The 13832-nt window shown below is 55.0% G+C and overlaps 1 protein-coding gene across 13 annotated transcripts in view; it reads left to right on the top strand.

Moving 5' to 3' along the window:
• The window catches only part of KTN1 (kinectin 1), a 61411-nt gene that overhangs the window by 13491 nt on the left and 34088 nt on the right, over positions 1–13832 (top strand). For 7 of the 13 annotated variants that reach the window (XM_029079342.2, XM_039914078.1, XM_039914077.1 and 4 more), the window contains exons 8-17: positions 281–413; positions 2222–2309; positions 3416–3582; positions 5589–5657; positions 6568–6605; positions 7534–7624; positions 8831–8899; positions 9699–9736; positions 10333–10423; positions 12889–12957. In XM_029079342.2, the coding sequence (XP_028935175.1) occupies positions 281–413; positions 2222–2309; positions 3416–3582; positions 5589–5657; positions 6568–6605; positions 7534–7624; positions 8831–8899; positions 9699–9736; positions 10333–10423; positions 12889–12957 (853 nt within the window). Of the gene's footprint in view, positions 1–280; positions 414–2221; positions 2310–3415; positions 3583–5588; positions 5661–6567; positions 6606–7533; positions 7625–8830; positions 8900–9698; positions 9737–10332; positions 10424–12888; positions 12958–13832 lie in introns of all 13 variants that reach the window. The other 6 variants (XM_029079343.2, XM_029079347.2, XM_029079346.2 and 3 more) reach the window with 1 other exon arrangement.

Raw genomic sequence — 13832 nt, 5'->3', positions numbered from 1 at the left:
CAGAGGCCACGATTATTATTATTATTATTCATCCTCCTGCTCCTTTCGTCCTCCCCCTACGCCTAGCGAGTACCACCATTCTTCTTCCTCCTCCTCTCCTTGCCTTCCCCTTCCCCCCGCTCCTCCCCTTCTCCTTTGCGTTCATTCAGTCGTATCCATCGAGCGCTCGCTGCGTGCCGAGCACCGTACCGAGCGCCCGGGACAGGGCAGCCGCCGGGAGCGGGGAGGCGGAGGGGACCGGGAGCGAGGCCCGGCCCGACGCGGGCGGTCTGGTTTCCAGGCAGGCGTCGGAGCTGAACAAGCTGCGGCGGGAATATAGCCGGCTGCTGAACGAGCTGGGCGAGAAGACGGGGACGCTGCAGCAGGAGGAGATCCAGAAGAAGAACGCCGAGCAGGCCCTCGCCCAGCTCAAGGTGACCTCTTCTCTGGGGGGGGGGGGGTCCCGGGCGGGGAGGGGGCGGCGGAATGAAACCTCGAACCCCAAGCCCGACAGGCCCGGGGAGAGGTTGTCGAAGCGGAAGGACGCGCCCCGCCGTGGGTTCCTTCGTTGAAGAGGCTGGGGGAGCGTGCCCGGCGGGAGACCTCCGAGACTACTTTTTTCTTTTTATGGTATTCGTTGAGCACTTACTGCGTGCCAGGCGCCGCACTGAGCGCTGGGGTGGAGTCATTTGGTCGTATGTGATGAGCGCTCACCGTGTGCAGAGCGTCGTGCTGAGCGCTCGGGAGAGTACAATGCGACATTAAACAGACGCGTTCCCCGGCCGCAACGAACTTAAGCTGAGCAGTAATTGAGCGCTTACCGTGTGCAGAGCACTGTACTAAACGCTTGGGAGAGTATAATGCAACAGTAGAGAGACACGTTCCCTGCCACCAACGAACTTAAGCTGAGCAGTAATTGAGCGCTTACCGTGTGCAGAGCACTGTACTAAACGCTTGGGAGAGTATAATGCAACAGTAGAGAGACACGTTCCCTGCCCCCAACCAACTTAAGCTGAGCAGTAATTGAGCGCTTACCGTGTGCAGAGCACTGTACTAAACGCTTGGGAGAGTATAATGCAACAATAGAGAGACACGTTCCCTGCCCCCACCGAGCTTAAGCTAATCAATAATAATATAGCTGTGGTGTTTAAGCACTTACTATGTGCCAAGCACTGTACTAAGCGCTGGCGCGGATACAGCTAATCAGGTTGGACACAGTCCCTGTTCCACGTGGGGCTCGCAGCCCCCATCCCCGTTTTACAGAGAGGGGAACCGAGGCCCAGAGAAGTGACTCGCCCAAGTCACCAGCAGACGAGCGGCGGAGTCGGGATTAGAACCCGGATCCTTCTGGCTCCCAGGCCCGGGCTCTAGCCACTAGGCCACGCTGCTTCTCGCCGGGCCAGGTGTCCGGCCGAAGGGAGTCGTGCAAGACACCGGTGCAGATGGAGTGACCCCCTTATTTTCCAGTTTGGAGAATTAGAATTAGAGGCTGGTGTAGGCGCATCTCCCTCCCCCAGCGAAAGCCCTCCCCAAAGCCACCTCCTCCGGGTACCGTCCCTGATTCCTTTCCGCATCCCAAGTCAACCAGTCCATCATTCGTCCTGACCGAGCAAGGGAGCGCGTCTACGACTGTCGTTTTGCATGTACCCAAGCGCTCGGTACAGTGCGTTGCACACAAGCAGACGCTCGAGAAACGCCATTTACCGCTCTACGTATGCGTGTTGGTGTGTGTGTTCTATGCCGTGGTACATCCGATAATTTAGATTGCTCTGTATTTTTTATGCCTGCCAGTTAGAGTGTGTTTCTTGAGAGAGGGAATGTGTCATTCTTTTGTTTTGGACTCTGCAACCCAAGTATATATATGTAGACATAATTCATTCAGTCGCATTTATTGAGCACTTACTGTGTGCGGAGCACTGTACTAAGCGCCGGGGAGAGGACACACAACATGCAAATACCACAACCGCAACGAACGAGCGTATGGGTCTGCGGCGTAGCTCTAAGCTCCATCAGCGTACCCAGACTCTCCTGTCCCGATAGGACGTCGACCCCCGGAGAGACACCCACCCCGTCCTAAAATCGTGTGTTCTGTGGGAACCGCCGCGGGTCCCCGAGGCCGAGAGAGGCGTCGGAGGGGAGGCCGGGCTCTCTTTCCGAGGCTCCTTTCCGCCGCCGCGGGACTGTTGGGCGGAGTGTGGGGAACCCGTGCTCATTTTTTGCCCCCCACCTCCCCTCTCTCCAGGTCAAGCAACAGGAGAGTGAGAGAAGGTGGGAGGAGATTCAGAGTTATCTCAGGAAAAGAACGGCCGAGCATGAAGCGGCACAGAAAGGTAGGCAGCGGAAGCCTCTGGGAAGGCTGACGGCGTCGGTTTTGGCCGGCCGCCCGCTTTTCCATCACCCTTACTTTCCCCTCCTGGACTGTAAGCTCAGTGTCTGTTATATCGGTATATTATCCTACGTATAATATAAATGCGTGCGTTATGTATATGCTCGGTAAATTATATATTGCTCTGTAGACATTGCTATATGGTATTTGTTAAGTGCTTACTACGCGCAGAGCACTGTTTTAAGCGCTGGGGTAGATACGGGGTCATCAGATCGTCCCCCGTGGGGCTCACGTTTTTTAATCCCCATTTTTACAGATGAGGTAACTTGAGGCATAGTGAAGTGACTTGACCAAGGTCACAAAGCAGACAAGTGGTGGAGCCGGGATTCGAACCCACGACCTCCGACTCCCAAGCCCGGGCTCTTCCCATTAAGCCATGCTGCGTCCCCAGATATAACGATGGCATTTGTTAGGCGCATACTATGCGCAAAGCACTGTTCTAAGCGCTGGGGAGGATGCAGGGTGATCAGGTTGTCCCGCGTGGGGCTCCCAGCCTTCATCCCCATTTGACAGATGGGGCAGCTGAGGCCCAGAGAAGCGAAGTGACTGGCCCAAAGTCACCCGGCTGACAAGCGGCGGAGCCGGGATTTGAACCCGTGACCTCTGACCCCCAAGCCCGGGCTCTTTCCACCGAGCCACCCTGCTTCTCTAAGCCCTTCTCCCCAGGGCTCAGGACGGTGCTCCGCACCCGGTAAGAATTGGTTAAATGTGACAGATTGTTGATTTCCAGTGGACAGAGATGCCGCGTGGCTCGATGGCGAGAGCCTGGCCCTGGGAGTCAGAAGGACCTGGGTTCTAATCCCGCCTCTGCTACTAGTCTGGGCCTCAGTTCCCTCATCAGTGAAGTGGGGATTAAGAGCGTGAGCCCCATCTGGGACCGGGACCGTGTCCGTGTGTGTTACCGTATCGTACCTCAGTACGGTCCTCCGCACACAGGAAGCGCTCACGGGACCTGACTGAATGTAATGATGGGTGAGAGTGACTGCAGAAATAATCGAGGCTTAATCCTGGGCCGAGAGAAAGCATTAGGACCCCGGTCGTGCTTTGCAGATCTGCAGACGAAGCTGGTGTCCAAAGAGAACGAAGTCCAGAGTCTGCACGGCCAACTGACGGACGCCATGCTGTCGCAGCAGCAGCTGGAGCAGCGGCTGATCCAGCTGATGGAGTCGGAACAGAAGAGGGCAAAGAAAGAGGATTCGCTCCAGCTACAGGCCCAGGTTTGGCCGGCGCGGGACGCTTCCGCGTCCAGGTGGCGATCAGATATCTAGGGTGGCTGATCTGCCGGCGTCGGGGTCATTCCGCTGTAGGTCGTTTTTGCGTTCAGTCGTATTTATTGGGTGCGTCCTGTGTGCGAGGTCCCGTACCAAGCGCCGGATCCTCCGCCGGTTAAGATGACGGCGATAATGATAATTATCACGGTATTTGCCAAGCGCTTGCCAGGTGCCGGGCACCGTACTAAGCGCTGGGGTGGACACGGGGTAAGCGGGTTGGGGCCCCGTCCCCCGTCTCGCTGCCCATTTTACAGATGAGGGAGTGGAGGGCCAGAGAAGTAAAGCGACTTGCTCGAGATCACACGGCAGACGCCCGGGCCCGGGCCCCGGCCACCAGAATGTGCCGCTTCCCTGTGACGGCTTCTCCGGGGCAAGAGATCGTTCCTTGGTTCCTTCAGTCGTGTTTATTGAGCGCTAACTCTACGCAGAGCACTTGGGAGACTATAACTGGACAATATAACTGGACACGTTCCCCGGCCACAGCGAGCTTACGGTCTAGAGGGGGAGACGGGTATTAACATAAATAAATACGTGACGGGCATGGGTGTAAGTGCTCCGGAGGGACCGGTTGATTGGAAATCTCTGGTCCTCAGACCCCGCAAAGTAATGTTGGTGTTTGTTTTAAGCGCTCACTATGCGCAGAGCACCGTTCTAAGCGCTGGCGGAGATGCAGGGTCATCAGGTTGCCCCACGTGAGGCTCCCAGTCTTCATCCCCATTTGACAGGTGAGGGAACTGAGGCCCAGAGAAGTGAAGTGACTTGCCCACGGTCACCCAGCTGACAAATGGCAGAACTAGGAATCGAACCCATGACCCCCGACTCCCCAGCCCGGGCTCTTTCCACCGAGCCACGCTGCTTCTCCCGTTGAATCGGATGGTCCTCACTTTTGCCCTTTGCAGTTGGGTCTGTTCCCTTTACCCACCTCTAGCCCCACAGAATTGAGTATTTTTGATGGCATTTGGTACGTGCTTACTATGTGCCAGACACTCTTCCGACTGCTGGGCTAGATTCAAGGTAATCGGTTTGGACACATCCCCTGTCCATTCGGTCGTATTTATTGAGCGCTTGCTGCACGCGGAACCCTGTATTAAACGTTTGGAAAGTACGATCCCGCGGTAGAGAGAGACCGTCCCTGCCCACCCCGGTCTAGAAGTGCCACACGGGGCTTCCGCTCTTCATCCCCATTTTATAGGTGAGGAAACGGAGGCCCAGAGACGTGAAGCGACTTGCCCGAGGTCACCCAGCAGACAGGTAGCGGAGCCGGGGTTAGAACCCGGGTCCTTTTGACAAGCGGGCCTGCGCGCTAGCCACTAGTCCACACTGCTTCTCCTCTGTACATAAGTACTTATATATATATATATGTATGTATATATCCGTAATTTTTAAAATTTATATTACTACCTCCCCCCTAGGCGGTAGGATCCTTGTGAGCTAGGAGCGAGTCAACCAACTCTTTTATATCGCACTCTCCTGAGAACTTGGCGCCCTGCGTGGCTCAGTGGAAAGAGCCCGGGCGTGGAAGAAGTCACGGGTCATGGGTTCGAATCCCCGGCTCTGCCATTTGTCAGCTGGGTGACTGTGGGCAAGTCACTTCACTTCTCTGGGCCTCAGTTGCCTCAGCTGGAAAATGGGGATTAACTGCGAGCCTCACGTGGGACAACCCGACGACCCAGTATCTACCCCAGCGCTTCGAACGGCGCTCTGCACAGAGCGCTTAGCAAATCGCAACATTATCATTATTATTATTGCTCAGTACATAGTAAGGGCTCGGTAAGCTCCTTGTGGGCAAGGGACAGGCCACCGACCTCCGTTAGATCGTACTCTCCCAAACGCTTAGCCCAGCGCTCTGCTCCCAGTAAGCGCTCGATCAATGCGGCCGATTGTCTCGCCGCGGGGGCGCTGCCTGTTTTCTCATTCCACTCTCCTCGGTGTCCGGCTTTTGTTTTCGAAAGGAACTTATGGAGCAGAATGAATCCCTGAAGGCTCAGATCCAGCAGTGTCACACCCAGATCGCAGCCCAGGTAATAGTCATTTTCCTCCGCCCCGCCCAAGAACCCCACCCCAAAGCCCACGCCAACTTCCCTCGCCTCCGCCGAAGCCTGGAAGGTTCTTCGGGAAGTTCGGTTGGTGGAGAAGCCCGCCCGAGCAGGGTGGGAATTGTTTTTCAAGCGTAGCGGTCGGAAGAAGTCGGACGATAGGGTGGAATCTTCTCCATCGGTCTCCAGTTGGAGTCTGGGAGGCCGTTCCTCAGGAATAGCATCGATGGAAACGGAGAACCTGGGAGCCGGAGGGCTTCTTCCTCTGTCGTCTCGCCTGGGAAATTATATTCTGCTTTTTTTTTTTTTAAATAGTATGTGTGAAGCGCTTACTATGCGTGAGATACTGCAGTCAGTAATGGGGTAGAAACCAGTTAATCAGGTAGGACGCAGTTCCTGTCCCGCGTGGGGCTCCCAGTCTCCGGCCCCGTTGTACAGATGGGGGGTAACTGAGGCCCCGAGAAGTGAAGCGATTTGCCCAAGGCCCCACGCCATCGAGCGGCGCAGCCGGGATTAGAACCCGTGACCCTCTGGCACCCAGGCCCGGGCTCTATCCCTTCCGTCCCGCCGCTTCCCGTCCCGCACGGGGCTTAATCGGGGACTTGATCGGTCCCACGTGGGGCTTGCGGTCCAGATGGGAGAAGAGGTGGCGAATCCCCGTCTTGCAGATGGGGAAACAGAGGCACAGAGAAGTGAAGTGACTCGCCCAAGGTCACACAGCAGGTGCACGGCAGAGCTCCCCGGGATATACCGGGCCCCCCTCCCCGTGGAACCTAACCACTAGCTATCAGGTCGGACCTATGAGTTGGACGTCTTGATTTTTTGTTTTTCCCCTCCCCTTGCTCGCCCCCCCCGAGATTTTTATACCGACTCTGCCTTTGCTTTCCTTCTTCAGACTTCCGCTTCGGCCCTGGCAGAGGAGTTACACAAAGTGTAAGCTTTCTTTTCCTTTCTCCCCGTCGTGCACTCGCACAGTATATCCCGGGGAAGGATGCGTCGGATTCGGTCATCAGCCGAGTGGGATTTAGGCAGATGCCGGTAGCGCGGTTTACAAACATACTCTTTTGGTCACCGCTGAAAATTCCCCATTGCGGCTGGGAAACGCCTTTCCAAGTTCAGTCTCTCTCCTCATTGCTGCCTTTACGCTTATTTAGTCCCCGGGCTGTGGGAAAAACACCAAAAAGCACGTGTTTTGTTAATCTCTCGGGCCCCACGTAGGCCTTTTTTTACGGTGTTCGTTAAGGCAGACACTGTTCTGAGCGCTCGGGTAGATCCGAGCCAGTCCCGTACCACATGGGGCTCGCAGTCTTAATCCCAAATTGTACAGATGAGGGAATCGAGGCCCAGTGAAGTGACCGGCCCAAGGTCACACAGCAGGCAAGTGGCGGGGCCGGGATTAGGACCCGGCTCCCTCTGACGCCCGGGCCCGGGCTCTAGCCACTAGGCCAAGCTCCTCCTCTTGAAAAAATGTAATTATTTGAAGGCTCCGCTTGACCGAAAAGAGTTAATGTGGTATTTCAGAACAGGAGGAGCCGATTGATCCATTTCAATCCTTGTCGTGTCTTTGGAGCCCTTACCGTGTGCAGAGCACTGTACTAAGCGCTTGGGAGAGCACAACAGAACCACAGAGGGACACGTTCCCTGCCCACAACGAGCTTTCGGTCTAGGGGAAGAGCTTCTCTTTTGGGGTAGTCACTGTCTGGAATCGACCTGGGATTTCACGGGTTGAAGAGAACACGGGAACTTGGCATTTTGACGGACGGCGAAACACACGCTTTTGGGGCAGGGAGGGGGGTCAGATGGGTCATCTCGGACGCGTCTCGGTTTCTCACGTCACGGAGCGACCCGTCTCTCGTTAAAGGGTCGCGGAAAAGGATAAGCAGATGAAACAGGCAGAGGACTCACTGGCTATCGAGCGCAGTCACCTGGCAAGCAAAGAGGAGGAGCTTAAGGTGCGTTCAACTGGACAGTTCTGGATGTTGGTGGATTTTTTCTAATGGTATTAAGCGCTTAACTACGGGCCAGGCGTTGTACTGAGCGCTGGGGTAGAGCCAAGCTAATCGGGCTGGACACAGTCATCGCCCCCATTTTACCAACGAGGTAACCGAGGCCCAGGGAAGTCCAAGTCAAAGGTCACACGACAGACGGGTGGCGGAGCCGGGTTTAGAACCCAGGTCCTTCTGACTGCCAGGCCCGGGCGCTAGCCACTGGGCCAGGCTGCTTCTCAGTGTCGAAATGAACGTTGAAGCGGAGACTAAGACGAGGTCATGCTTGTTGCTAGGTTTGGCACTTCTGGAAGGTGGGGTTTTAACGAAAATCAGAACCATCTCATTCAGTAGCTGCTAGGCCTCACTGTAACAGTTCGTTCTCAGTTAAAAAGAGTTCAGAGGCAATTCTGAAAGAAAATTTTCCTTAACAGTTCGTTCTCGGTTGAGAGTTCAGAGGCAATTCCGAAAGAAAATTTTCATTAATAATAATAATGTTGGTACTCGTTAAGCGCTTACTACGTGCCGAGCGCCGTTCTAAGCGCTGGGGGAGATACAGGGTCATCAGGTTGTCCCACGTGAGGCTCACAGTCTTAATCCCCATTTTACAGATGAGGGAACTGAGGCCCAGAGAAGTGAAGTGACTTGCCCACAGCCACCCAGCTGCCAAGTGGCAGAGCCGGGATTCGAACCCATGACCTCTGACTCCCACTCCCCGGCTCTTCCCACTGAACCACGCTGCTTCTCTGAATTCTAATCGGGAAATTCCCAATTTCTAATAGGGAATCGAAAATGTTTGAACCCGTTCGACAGTTGGTTGAACTGTTAAACTTTTCAGTGTCAAGATTCCCTTCTACCCACATTTCAGATTCATTCATTGTCATATTTACTGAGCGCTTAGTGTGTGCAAAGCCCTGTAGTAAGCGCTCAGCACTGTACCGATCTCTCCTGTCTTTGAAGAAATAGCTCCCCGTAGCCGGGGAAGACACGCGAGAGGTTTGGGTGGAGGAGTAGGTGAAATGGAAATACGTGAGTCGAACCGCATTAAGACCCTCACGCGCCTCGAGATGAGGAAAGAGCAGCTGGGAGCGGCCTCTTGATCCGGCCCAGTATGTTTCAGTTGAATAGATTTTCTGCCAGCCACGAGCGCCGATTTCTCTTTCCCTCCACCAGGTAACCCAGAACATGAATTACCTGTTAAAAGCAGAAGTGCAGAAGTTAAAGGCTCTGACGAATGAACAGGTACCTCGATTTTGTGCTCCGTTGATCTCTCGCGATATTTTCTGATCGTTTTTGTTCGGAATTACCGTCCCCGTTGTTCTGGGAGACGGAGGCGGTGATGCCATCTGTCTGCCAGTCTCTCTGCGTGTTCGGGAGAACGCTGGGGGTGAGAATTCTGGCCCAGGGAACCTTTTAAATTGCCTACGCTTTCCTATCCCTTGGCCTCTTTTTAGCCGTCTGCTTGGTTAACGTCCCTTAAATCTGCAGCTGGTTGGTCACTGTGGTGTTGGTTAGCGCCGACTCTGGGCCGAGCACCGTACTTAGCGTTGGGGGTAGGTGCGAGATCATCAGATCCCCCGTGGGGCGCACGGGCAAAGTAGGAGGGAGAACAGGGTTCGAATTCCCATTTTGCACATGAGGGAACTGATCACAGAGGCGTTAGGCGACTTGCCCAAGGTCACCCAGCAGACAGGTGGAGCCGGGATTAGAACTCGGGTCCTCCGACTCCCAAGCCCGGGGTAGTCCACGCTGCCTGGCCGTGAAAAGGAGAGTGGCCGGAGGGAAGATTTTGGTAGGCGATCCTCGGGTCGGCCTACCTGTTCTCCTTTATCTTCCTCGAGATGTTGGAAAGGTTGTGAACTACTTTCTCTGCCCCCCTTCTGTAGAGGAAACCCAGTTTCTCTTTCCTGCCTCCGATTTTTCATTTTTGGCAATGAGGGTGGTGATCGAAAGAGTCAGCATCGAAGTTCATCATTATCACAAAGAAAAGAACGTCCCGCTTTGAAAGACTTAAAAAACTGTTACGGCTTTGTTTTTCTAGGCTTCCGCTGCCCACGAATTGGAGAAGATGCAAAAGAGGTGAAGTAGTATAAACCTGAAGCGTCTCTTCTATAAGTTATATGAGTTAGGGTGAATTTTATTCTTCTGGTGTGCGCTAAGCGCTCGCCGCGCGGCAAACACCGTGCTGAGCACTAGGGTAGGTCCGGGCTCAGCAGGTCGGACACCGTCCGGATCCCACGCGGGGCTCAAAAAGTAGGTGGAAAGACAGGTATCGAATCCCCCATTTTACCGATGAGGAAAATGAGGCCCAGTGAAGTGACTGGCCCGAGGTCACACGGCAAGCAGTCGGCAGAGATGAGGACCCAGGTCCTCGGATTCCCGGGCCCCGTGGTCCTTTCCACTAGGTCGCGTTGCTGCTCGTCTTCATTCATTCAGTAGTGTTTATTGAGCGCTTGCTATGTGCAGAGCACTGGACTCAGCGCTTGGAATGGACATTTCGGCAACAGATAGAGACGATCCCTGCCCACTGACGGGCTCGCAGTCTAATCGACGGGCTTACAGTGTAATTTCCGCCTCGATCCAGCTGCCGGGCAGTCGTCGGCAGCGGGGTTGTGGAGGCCTTTTCGATCCGACTCCTGCAGAGCCCCCCCTAACTTTAATTTCCTGTTGCCCAGTGTTCACCTGAAGGACGATAAGATCCAGGCGCTCGAAGAGCAGCTCCAAGGAGAACTACTTCAGGTTTCCAACAAAATGGAAGAATTTAAGGTAGGCGGCCGGGGAGACTTGCCTTTCGGGCCTCGTGGTTTGGTGCGGGGCAGAGGGGCGGGCGAGGAGGAGCCATCTCTGGGTCGGTTATTCCAGCGTAATCATAATTAATCACCGTGGTATGTGTTAAGCGCTCACCACGGGCCGGGCACTCTGCTAACAAATCAGGTTGGACGCGGTCCCCGTCCCACACGGGGCTGTAGACCGTAAGCCCGCGGTGGGCGGGGACCGCGTCTCTTATAGCGTCCTCTCCCAAGCGCTCGGTACAGTGTCCCGCGATGGCTGGCTGGCTCCCGGGCTTAATCCCCATTTCACGTACGAGGAAACCGAGGCCCAGAGAGGTGGAGGGACCCGCCCGAGGTCACCCAGCAGAGCCCAGGTCCGTCCTTCCGACTCCCAGGCCTGGACTTTATCCACTAGGCCACACTGCTTCCCTCTGGCCACCAACGTGTCCCGCTTTGGCCACGGATCCTTTGGGAATATCCGGCTCCCACCTCCTTCCCCCCACCCCCCCCCCACTGCTACCCAACTCCTGCTGGGCAGGGAGTGTGTCTGCCAACTGTATTATACTCTCCCAAGCGCTCAGTCCAGTGCTGTGCACACAGTAAGCACTCAGCCAATACCCGTTGATCGATTCCGCACTCCGGCCCCACGTAAGAGGCTCTCCCTGACCGAGCCCTCTCTTCACCAAGGCGGTAAACTTTGCGAGCGCAGAGTGCGTCCGTTATGTTGTCATATTGCGCTCTCCCAAGCGCTTAGTACTAATAACAATGTTAGTATTTGTTAAGCGCTTACTATGTGCCGAGCACCGTTCTAAGCGCTGGGGGGAGATACGGGGTCATCGGGTTGTCCCGCGTGGGGCTCCCAGTTGTAATCCCCATTTTACAGGTGAGGGGACGGAGGCACAGAGAAGTGAAGTGACTGGCCCACGGTCACCCAGCTGACAAGGGGCGGAGCCGGGATCCGAACCCATGACCTCCGACTCCCGAGCCCGGGCTCTCTCCACCGAGCCACGCTGCTTCTCTGAGCAGTACAGTGCTCTGCTCTGCAGTAGATACGATTGACCGAGTTCTCCCCTGCCTCGCCCTTGCAGTCGCGGTGGCTCTATTCCCCCCACCCTCAATCCCTAACCATAATTTCTTTTATGCCCGTCTCCCCCTCGAGGCTATCAAGCTCCCGATGGGCGGGGACCACGTCTACCAACTCTTTTTTACCGTCCTCTCCCAAGCGCTTAGTATGGTGCTCTGCACATAGGAAGCGCTCGATAAATAGCACTGATGGACTACGGGAGGCTGTGAGGAAGAAAAGCAGCGCGGCCTAGCGGATGGAGCCGCGTGGCTCGGTGGAAAGAGTCCAGGCTTGGGAGTCGGAGTTCATGGGTTCGAATCCCGGCTCCGCCACTTGTCAGCTGTGTGACTGTGGGCGAGTCACTTCACTCCTCTGGGCCTCAGTTCCCTCATCTGGAAAATGGGGATGAAGACTGCGAGCCCCACGTGGGGCGACCTGATTCCCCTGTGTCTACCCCAGCGCTTAGAACGGTGCTCTGCACATAGTAAGCGCTTAACAAATACCAACGTTATTATTATGGAGCCCCGGCCTGGGAGGCGGAGGACCTGGGTTCTCATCCCTGCTCCCACTCGTGGGCTGTGTGACCTCGGGCAAGTCACTTGACTTCTCTGGGCCTCGGGTCCCTCATCGGGAAAACGCGGCTTAAGACGGTGAGTCCAAACCAATTTGCTCGTGTCCACCCCAGCGCTCAGTACAGTGCCTCACACGTAGTAACCGCTTAACAAAGGCCACAATAATTATAATGGTCATATTATTATTATTATTACTTACCCACCCTGCTCCTCAAGAGCCCTAGCTCACACTCCTCTCCCCTGTTCCTTCTCCTCTGTGGAATTTATTTTACTCTCTGTCCCTCTGGCCGGATTAAGTTCTTGAAGTGCCCGGATCGGGCCTGATAATTCTGTCGTACTCTTCCAAAAGGCTCAGTCCGGGGATACGCGCACAAGTGGAGAAGCAGCGTGGCTCAGTGGAAAGAGCACGGACTTTGGAGTCAGGGCTCATGAGTTCGAATCCCAGCTCTGCCACTTGTCGGCTGTGTGACTGTGGGCAAGTCACTTAACTTCTCTGTGCCTCAGTTCCCTCATCTGTAAAGATGGGGATTAAGACTGTGAGCCCCACGTGGGACAACCTGATTCCCCTATGTCTACCCCAGCGCTTAGAACAGTGCTCGGCACATAGTAAGCGCTTAACAAATACCAACATTATTATTAAGTCATACTGCATAATCAATAGGTGGGTCAGACGACGGTATTTAGTGAGCGCTCACCCCTTACCGAGCAATATAAATCCCTCCCAATGGGATACCAATCAGGGCTCCTTTCTTTTCCAAAGCTCTTCGGGTCCGAGACCGTAAAACCCAAGTCCCTAAACTGCGGCTTTTCCTGTAACTCTTCCAGATTCTGAAAGATCAAAACAAGGCTTTGCAGGGCGAAGTTCACAGACTACAAGCTCTGGTGTCTGAGCAGGTGAGTTCCTTCCTGGCTCACTCCTCCGCAGTGAACCTCTCAGGGTTTTCGAAGGACGGATCGCTCCGGTGCCTTTGTTTTCGGAAGCTGTTGGAGCTGGGCGGTATCCAAGGTGCCACATTCCTGATGTTAGGCCAGCTCTGGACTTGGCCTCTTTGCTCTGCAAAACCAACCGGTGCCGCTTTCGGGGTGGAAGGCCGGAACCTCGGAGAAGCAGCGTGGCCTATTCGTTCGGTCGTATTTATCGAGCGCTTCCTATGTGCAGAGCACTGGACTGAGCGCTTGGAATGGACAGTTGGGCAACAGATAGAGACAATCCCTGCCCAGTGACGGGCTCGCAGTCTAATGCACGTGCACACGCAGACAAAGACTTAATAAAAGTGGTAACAAGAGCCGGGGAGCCCCTTAAGGGACGGGTTCCACGTCCAGTATTTCATCTTTCCCAATGCTTAGTACAGTGTTCTGCACATAGTAGTACTACTACTCCGGAAAGTAAACCCCAAAATGAACACATGAATAAATGGAATATAGAAAACCGATAATAATAATTGTGGTGTTGGTTCAAGGCTCTTATGTGCCAAGCACTGTACTAAGCGCTGCGGTAGACTAGTGGATAGAGCACTGGCCTGGGAGCCGGGACGACCTGGGTTCTAATCCTTGTCCGGGCCTCAGTTCCCTCGTCTGTCAAGTGGGGATGAAGACTGTCAGCTGACGTTCCCCAGCACTTAGTAGAGTGCCTGGCACGTAATAACGACAATTACGGTACTAGTTAGGCGCTCACTATTTGCCCGGCGCCGTTTTAAGCCGTGGGGTAGACACGAGGTAGTCGGGTCGGACACAGTCCGGGGGCCCACACAGGGCTCACACTCCTAATC

The sequence above is a fragment of the Ornithorhynchus anatinus genome, chromosome 14 (genome assembly GCF_004115215.2).
Source record: "Ornithorhynchus anatinus isolate Pmale09 chromosome 14, mOrnAna1.pri.v4, whole genome shotgun sequence".
Taxonomy (NCBI): domain Eukaryota; kingdom Metazoa; phylum Chordata; class Mammalia; order Monotremata; family Ornithorhynchidae; genus Ornithorhynchus; species Ornithorhynchus anatinus.
This window is presented reverse-complemented; position numbering and strand designations above follow the sequence as displayed.